General features: G+C 38.1%; 1 protein-coding gene across 1 annotated transcript in view; it reads right to left on the bottom strand.

Annotated features, from left to right (window-relative positions):
- The window catches only part of PLPP2 (phospholipid phosphatase 2), a 387,929-nt gene extending 380,092 nt beyond the window's left edge, over positions 1-7,837 (bottom strand). Inside the window, exon 1 of the mRNA XM_044053752.1 lies at positions 7,698-7,837. Coding sequence (XP_043909687.1) covers positions 7,698-7,752 — 55 coding nt within the window. The 5' untranslated portion in view covers positions 7,753-7,837. The remainder of the gene's footprint in view (positions 1-7,697) is intronic.
- Positions 7,838-8,375: the final 538 nt, after the last annotated feature.

Here is an 8,375-nt window from a genome sequence, read left to right as displayed (position 1 = left end):
ACTTAAACACGATCACTATTAACTCTGCTGCAGAAATGTTCTCCCCATGACTAAATCTACACTGGAATGAAAAAATAAAATACTACTACTTTAAAAGCAAACTACTGGAGTCTGCAACCAATCAGAAAAGTATTTAAAAAAAAGACTTACTGGAGCTAGCAATTAACCTGTGTACTTGGCTACAAAGGTAACAGCAATCAAATTACGACTCATGCAAAATGATTTACAGAACAAACTTAGGATGTGGTTTAGTGACAAATGCAAGCAGATGTAAAATTATGCTAATCAAAATTCTCTTTTATTCCTCTGTTATTGGTAGTCTGTAGAACTTTTCAACCTACAGGTGTCCCATTATGTCTATTCCAAAACTAAATCCACCTTCTCTAGAGTATAAATCTAGTCTGTTCTAAACAATTCCACAGACCCAGGGCCAGAAAAGCAACATGAATGGCCCTTCACAAATATAACATGGTTCTTTCAATACAGAGACCCTCAGCTCACAATGTCAAGCCTCCAGTTTACCAGAGGGTGCCAAACTTTGTCTGACTTGCGGCATGCTAACTACATAACCACAGTTATTTGTTTTATTTAGTTAATTAGCTTATTTTTGTTGAGCAGGTTAGTCCCACTCTGTATGCAACACTTTTGGGGAGACAGACTCAAGGTGGTATTCATATGGAATAAGAGAAAGGCCACAACATATGAGACCGCCACCCCTTGCTTCTCAATGAGTGTCACAGGGATCTTTAACACCCACCTGAGCTACCAACAGCTCAAGTAGAAGAAGCCTTGGTATAACGTCCCAACTGAAGAATACAACTTGAGCGTGCAGCAACCCCTTATATTGAAGTATTCTTTACTTTTATTTGCCCCTCACAACACCCCTATCCAGTTCAAACATTGGGTATTTTCAGAATCTCACAATAAGGGCAACACAGTACTGCTCTGCATTTTTTAATCAAATCTCTGCTCTTTTCCCAGTATATGCTATAACAGCATTTCATCTTTTTTAATTATTAATTATGCCTTGTAGTATAACAGAGGTAAGGCTAACTTTCATTTGAAGATGTGACATGAATAAGTCTACACATGAAGAGACATAGAAACCACTCTCTTTGGAATATAATCCAATCTGACCACCTGTAATTGCCTGTCTTCTGGAGGATCACATTTGTGCAAAAACATTACTGCTACCATCCTGAAGTCCTGTTGCATCACTCCATACCTCTCAACCTCTTAGAGCAAAAAAAAAAAAAAAAACAAAGCCATAAAAACTGTGTGTGTGTGTGTGTGTGGGGGCAAATAGGAACAATTTTAAATATTGCTCTTACAAACAAAGTTGATAGAATAACAAGTTTTGCATTAGCATGAATTCTCTGTTATTATTTTCGGACTTCAGTCTTTACTAAAAGTAATGTTTTTGGCTTTTCCCAGTTAGGGGTGGAATCCTGGTCCACTAATGACTGGCAGTGGATTTTTACAGTGCCGAGTTGCCAGCCTGACGCCCAACCTTCAAAGAAGGAACACCCATTCATGCATGCATTTACCTGCATGTCTTTAAACGTCACTTGACCGCGGGGAGGACATGCAGACTCTGCACAGAAGGCGCTCCAGCTGAGAATCGAACGAGAGAACCTCTTGCTGTGAGGCGACAATGTTAACCGCTTCAGTCTTTAGTGATTGACCAATTATTTGCCAGAAAACCACAATTTTATGAAGTACCACCAAAAATATGAGACGAAAATCTGTACAGTTGAGAGGTATGATTGATCATTCCATTTTCTGTTTCCCAAGGATCACCTACACAGTTTAAGTGCTGGTCTGCCAAGAAGTAATAGAACTATTAGTTAACACTAGAAAATGTTATGTCCATGGCATTATCTTCCTAAAGGGCAAAGATTTCTTAAATACTTCCCTAAACATTCTCTCCTATCTACTGTACCTCTCAACTTCCCTGCTGAAGAATTCTGGAAAAAGCGAAAACTAATTGGGGGTGTTGGGGCAAATGCCTAAAAATCAGGAGACTTTTTTTAAATATCACTAACTCACAAAGTTAATAGAGCAACAAGATTTGAATCAAAAAGCATCTTCTGAACAACAGGAAGAATGAAATTCCAATGCCTGGCATTACTAACTGATTTTATCCTGAATCATTTAACAGAAAAAAAATCAAACATTTTATGAGAGAAGACAGCCTGACAGAGGGTGATCAGTCCCAATCTGTTCTTGCCTTTCTTGATATCAGTCCTCTGCCCTGCTGTTCCCTTCTAAACACTGAAGTGAAGTCAAGCAGCATTTTTGCCTCGTTAAATTTCCTCTTCATTTTTCTAGCACTCTAATATCAATCAATCATACTATAGTCTTCAAAGTATTTGAATGTTCTGCTTATATATTATATTTTATACACGTCACACACACCTCACCGCATTCACCTTTAGGGCCACATCAACTTGTTAAATCATAACGTATGCCTTTGTTAAACTTCAACTTAAGTCTATTTCTTCCCATCTAACATCACTCCCAAAGCCTTCGCTTTTTTGATTTATAATCCCATACCACCATCTATAGCCAAGCGGGGTTACTTCTTCTTACATTTCCTTTTCTTCTAACAGAGGCTTTAATTCACTTCCTTCCCCCTCCCTCAATGCAACTCAACATTTCCTGCAGAGCTGCCACTTCCTGCCATTCTCAAATGTTAATTCTCCTGTCTCACCCAACATTTTTATCATATCTGCTGTGACCTCATCTGAGCTTGCTGCTTTCCCTGACTTTATTTTCCTTAGTGCTATTCTTACGTCTTCTAGGGTGGACTCTTCTTCTCTCATCATAGGCTATTTCTAGGGCAGTGCAACTTCTATGGCGTTTTCTTCATTCAGAAGCTGCTGGAAATACTCCTTCCATCTGCCTTTGATGTCCTGTGGACTGGTGAGCAGGTTGTTGCTGGCATCCCTTTCGAAGGTGTCTAACTATCTTCTTTATCTTTCCGTCTTTGCCTTGCAACCTGATATAGTTTCTTTGCACCACCTACTGAGTCACTTTCCAAAAATTTGTTTTTCTAAAACCTGACTAGTCTAGCAAAAAAAAAAAAGTTTATACCTCTTGATTAATTTCTCCAAATGTTTACAGTTTTTACAATGCTGTGGGAAAACAGACCCTAAACTGGGACATATTTACAGATTATGAAATCAGTATTGCAGTCTCTAATGTTTGACAACTCCTATGTTGGGACACAATAAACTTTATTAAATTAGTACCACCCCATCTTTTTGTCTGCCAAGTGTATTCTTCTCAGAACATGTGACATACCAAGGACTGCCTCCTTCTGCTTACCTGTTCTAGTACACGAAACATGTTTGCATTTTTTTTTTTATTTGCCCTGCTACTCCCTGGGCTACTAAACTATCACAGTGATCATCCTGCATAATACAGTAATTTCTGCTTGCATGTCTTGATCATTCTATATAGGGAATGGTTGCCATAACGATTAAGGTCTTTACCACACAGATACCATGTACAGGGCTTAATTATGACCTCCGATTATTGGTTATACTTGTAATATGCAAACATTAGGTTATCAGTCTGCACACTATAAACCTGTAACACTGTGGCTGCAGAGCACTGTAATCAAAAGGTGTGGTCACTTCAAAAAGAGTACTACTACCGCTGGGATTTTTTTTTTCCTTTAGCTACATCACCTGCTTTTCTCACTCCTACCTGCTAAGGAGTGGTACAGAAAGATCCAGTCCGATTATGACCATCATCTGTAGTAACTCTTTGTGGTTCATGTTTCCATTGCCACAACTACTTGCACAATGTAATATTTATACAGCTGTCAGTGCATCAGACTTGTTAGATTATATCTACTGCAACTGTTCCTACCTACCTTTATATTACAGAATGAAGATTTTTCTATATTTCCAACAAACAATGTGAATCTACATACAGCCCACTATCCTGAGGTCTCACAATCGGACATTCACTTTTGGTTTAAAATGACTTCTCCTTAACCGTTCATGTGTCAAATCTTGATCAACGTGTGGTTGTGCCACAGCCACTGTGGACTTTCCCATTTTTTCTTCTGTTCTCTGTTTACCTGCACTTACCTTAGATGTTTGGTTTGTCCTGGATCCCCTCTACACCTAGTTCCGAATCCTGCCATCATCCTTCTCTGCACAACCAAGGAAAGGTGTTCCACCTGTTCCAACTTTAGAGTCAACACTGCAAAGCAGAACGCCCTTGCCTTACTGTCCTCATTCTAGTCTGAAACACAATTTATGTTATACTGCAGAGATAAACATCATAGCCTCTCACTGCCAACTAATACATTCTATTCTCAATTTACTATTGCCATTTGCAGCCACATTTCTGTTGTACTAGGTTTATGTCTTAATGACAGTTGGCCTGGTCATACCTGGAAAGGGTTTTCACACCAGAGTTTTTACCTGGTCAAAAAAATGAAATAAATAAAAACAAAATAAATAAGTCGTCATGCATATAATCTACAGTATTGTGTGGTCACCGTATTGTAGTACAGTACTGTATGACCTTACAACACGGTAAGCAAAAAAAGAAGGGTGCAGGTAGAGGTACAACGAAATGCCTCAAGCACAGTGGGCACCTCAGTACAAAGCTACATTTTAATATCTATACAGACACCACTAGTAACCATCATTTACATGGACTTATAAAGACTATAGTTAAAACTGCTATATCATGCATCAATAAGTGAAATCACAATGGTTAAAAACAATGTAGTACTAAGCCATATATACAACAGCCATTACATCATTCTTGACTTGTGGAACTGTCAATAACAAAGTGTTTTACAAAACCTTTTTTACAAATTTGATTACACGTGTGGAGAAAAATAAGAAATACCACTATCCACTATTTCACATAACTGTTAACGTACTTCTTTATTTTCTTTTCTGCAGTACATCAATACAAAGGTTAAAACTTTTCAGTGCGAGTGTAGTTTAAAATGAAGGAAGAATGAAAGCATTCAATCTAAACATTAAGAGGCCCAAAAACTGTGCATTTTCTAAATATTATGTACATATTTACCAAAAGGCTGAAACTTCCATGTAGCAGTTCATAAACCTCACCTATCCCATTTCTGTGTTCCCCTTATTAAAGCACCTCCTCCACTGCCTTCTCATCTTTTGGCTGTCCATCTTCATTCACTAGAGGTGGCAAGGAGTCTCAGCACTCTTCTCACCAGTCTGGACTCCTGTTTTCCTGGGCATCTTCTCCTTGGTCTCATCGGTTTAGCGTTCTCCTTTCCAGCTTTAATAAATTCCTATCATCATTGCCCTACTGTTAATTTGCTCAAAGCAGCTCTCTTCAGAACCTGCTCAATTTCTTCTGCCTTCCTTTATAACTTTCCATGCCCTACTCCTTCCTTCTCCAAAAGAGTCATCATGTCTGTATGTTGTTTCCAGGACAAATGAATGCAACCACTACATCTGTATGGTGTCCACTACAGCTCTTTCAGCCTCTTCTCCCAGATCTCTTCAAATGAGGTTGCTGCTTTAATGCAACTTTATGCTTCTATCAGCTGGTATAAGCAATGTACCACATTTTGAAATCTCAAGATTCTTCCTTTGGTACCTTGAGTATCTTTATTTACAAACATGGTCTTGTAGGCATATAAAAAATGGGAAGCAAAAGCATCGACATTACCTGCTGACAGACATTTGAATAACTTTTGTTTTACTTTTTGAAGTTAATCTCTCAAGACATACCTGGAAATAAATTACCATAATACCAACCGTTGAAGGACAAATAGATACATATTTTTACTTTAATCATATTAAGCTCTGACAAATGTTTGAAATCACCATGCATTGTCTAAATCTCTGTATAACAAAAATTAAATAATGTCTTGACTTGTGTGCACTATCCCATTGAATGAAAGCACACATAATGGATCCAAAACTTACTGCACACAAAGATATAGCTGGAGAAGGGGGTAAACTTAAATTATGTGAGAGTTTGCCAAGAAATATAATTTATACCACATGTCATTGACCGAGCTAAGAATACTGAGCAATCCACCAAAAACAGTCGTTAAGCTCAGTTCATGTATGTACAACAAGAACACACTAGACTACAGTACATAAAGCCATACTCATTTACACAGTATCTCCTGTCTGCCATGACAGGAGATGCACGTTTTCAGTTTTGCACTACACACTAAACATATATGTGGTATGTCTCACACCAGTGTAACTTGCTTTGTGGAATCCTTTACAACTTGAGAGATATGCTGCACAGCCAATGAGTACAGACACACACAGTGTACTATTATATTTCATCAGCCAGAAAATGAAGACCACAAAGAAAGATGCGTCAGCAAAAAGAAAACAAAGCAACTACACATACTGCAAGACCTATCCACTTGGAAGAGAAATATTTTTAACAAATAAAATAGGTGTCTATCTTAGTTTTAATTTGATCTACTGAAACAGCCACGCAAATATACAAGTCATTACAGTACCAAAAGATGAAAATAAAATCCTGAAAAATGTTATTGAACATAAAATATTCAACAAAACATCTGAAGTCCTGCCACTTTTTAATAACTATTTTCTTGACGGTTGCCTTTGTTCAAGTAATAACACAAAGGAAGTAAACTATCTACACATCTGTTAATAAAATTCAAACAGCAGTGTCAAAGACAGAGCTGTATGGAAGATGATACAAGTCGTCTGACTAGCAATGATCACATTATCTTCTAGACATAAAGAAGTCAATTGTGCACAGTTTTCCCATATCTGGCCAATTCTTATTAAACACCCCTAATCAGAAATGTCATTGTTACCACCACAAAGACAGATACGGTCCACAGAAGAGATGCTGCCATTATTTAACAAGCTCTATAAACTGAGAAATGTAAACAGAAAATAATATCTAGGTGTTCGATTTTTGTTTCTTGGCTTTTTATTTTTTTACACCACAATTAATGTTCAAGACTTTATGATACACGATTACAACATTCAACAGTTTGCCCTTGGGTAACAAAATACGGGATGTTTAAAAAAATCACCCCACGCAGATACACATATACACAAAGAACATCTATTGAAGTATACAATTTATTTTCCTACTAAAACTCCCAATAATTAGTGATGCCAGCACCCTTTATAAATCAAATGCTAAATATAAACTTCCCCACAGTTATACTGTAGGGTTTTAGCATGTCCCAAAGTCTTTAAGTGAGCGACCCATATTTGAAAACAAAACAAAAAAAACACAATCAATACCTACATTGTACAGTCTCATGTCAAAGATAAATATTCACTATCAAAGGCACATCTATACACAGGTTGAAGGGAAACACATAAAAGCAGACTTATTGTGATGTGGCACACTTTACAGTAATTATCAGCAACCTTTTTCCCCTGACGCTGTACGATTCTCTACATGTCCGTATTACTTTTATAAAAGACATTACAATAAAGACACAAGAAGTAAAGCAACACGTTACTGACGGTATTCCAGTTTCTGTGTAAAAAAAAAAAGGGGTAAATCAGCTACCCCACAAAAGACCATGTGAATCCCATAATGCCAATTTCCACAAAATAGTGATGCACCTAACAACGCTTATTTGTTCTTATCAACTTGTACCTAACAACGCTCGTTTATCCTTATCAACCTTGGTACCCCGCTATGATCCCGTTCACTAAGCCACTCACCCAGCGCCAAGCAGAACACATCAACAAGCACGAACGCGCTCCGCTTTGGGAACATCTTTCCGGTCCAGTCAGTCCCGAACACGTAGCTCTTGCATGCACTATGGACTGGTTCAGTGCCGTGCTTCTGCACGTCAGGCTGCCGCCTCATGGTTGGTGTCTCTCTGAAGACACGTAGTTTGTTTACTGCAGACAGAAGTGTAAAACCAGTCTTTCTGGAGACTACAAGCCACACACGGCAAAAGTGACGACAAAGGTAGGGACAATAAGGAAAATGGGCGTGGTCTGGTGAGGCTGGAATGAAATAATTATTCATGGAAAAGAGGTGGAGTAGGCAGTGAAAATATAGAAAGGAAGGCAGTACCATAACCATCAAAAGGGCGGGGTAAAATCAGGGCGGCGAATGCCACATATATTACTATGGAACCAAGTGTCATAAGCCAAGCAAACCATAAGCCGAATAAAATAAGTGTTGGTCGGGCCCGGGGAAAGGGGTGTGACATAAGCGTATAGTTACTTGTCATTTGATTAATGGAAAATCGACTGGAAAAATTTTAGTCTTTTTTGGAAAACAAAGTACAGAAAAAAAGTTCCTTTTCCTCTCTAAAAGTTTAGTCACAAGATTAGGCGTTCATTAATTTTGAAATATGGTTCTCCACGAGTAGGGAAGTATTTTCACAC

Source organism: Protopterus annectens, chromosome 13.part0 (genome assembly GCF_019279795.1).
Source record: "Protopterus annectens isolate FY-2018-M chromosome 13.part0, PAN1.0, whole genome shotgun sequence".
In the NCBI taxonomy this organism is placed as follows: Eukaryota; Metazoa; Chordata; order Ceratodontiformes; family Protopteridae; genus Protopterus; species Protopterus annectens.
The sequence above is the reverse complement of the archived record's forward strand: the minus strand, read 5'-3'. Positions and strand labels throughout refer to the sequence as shown.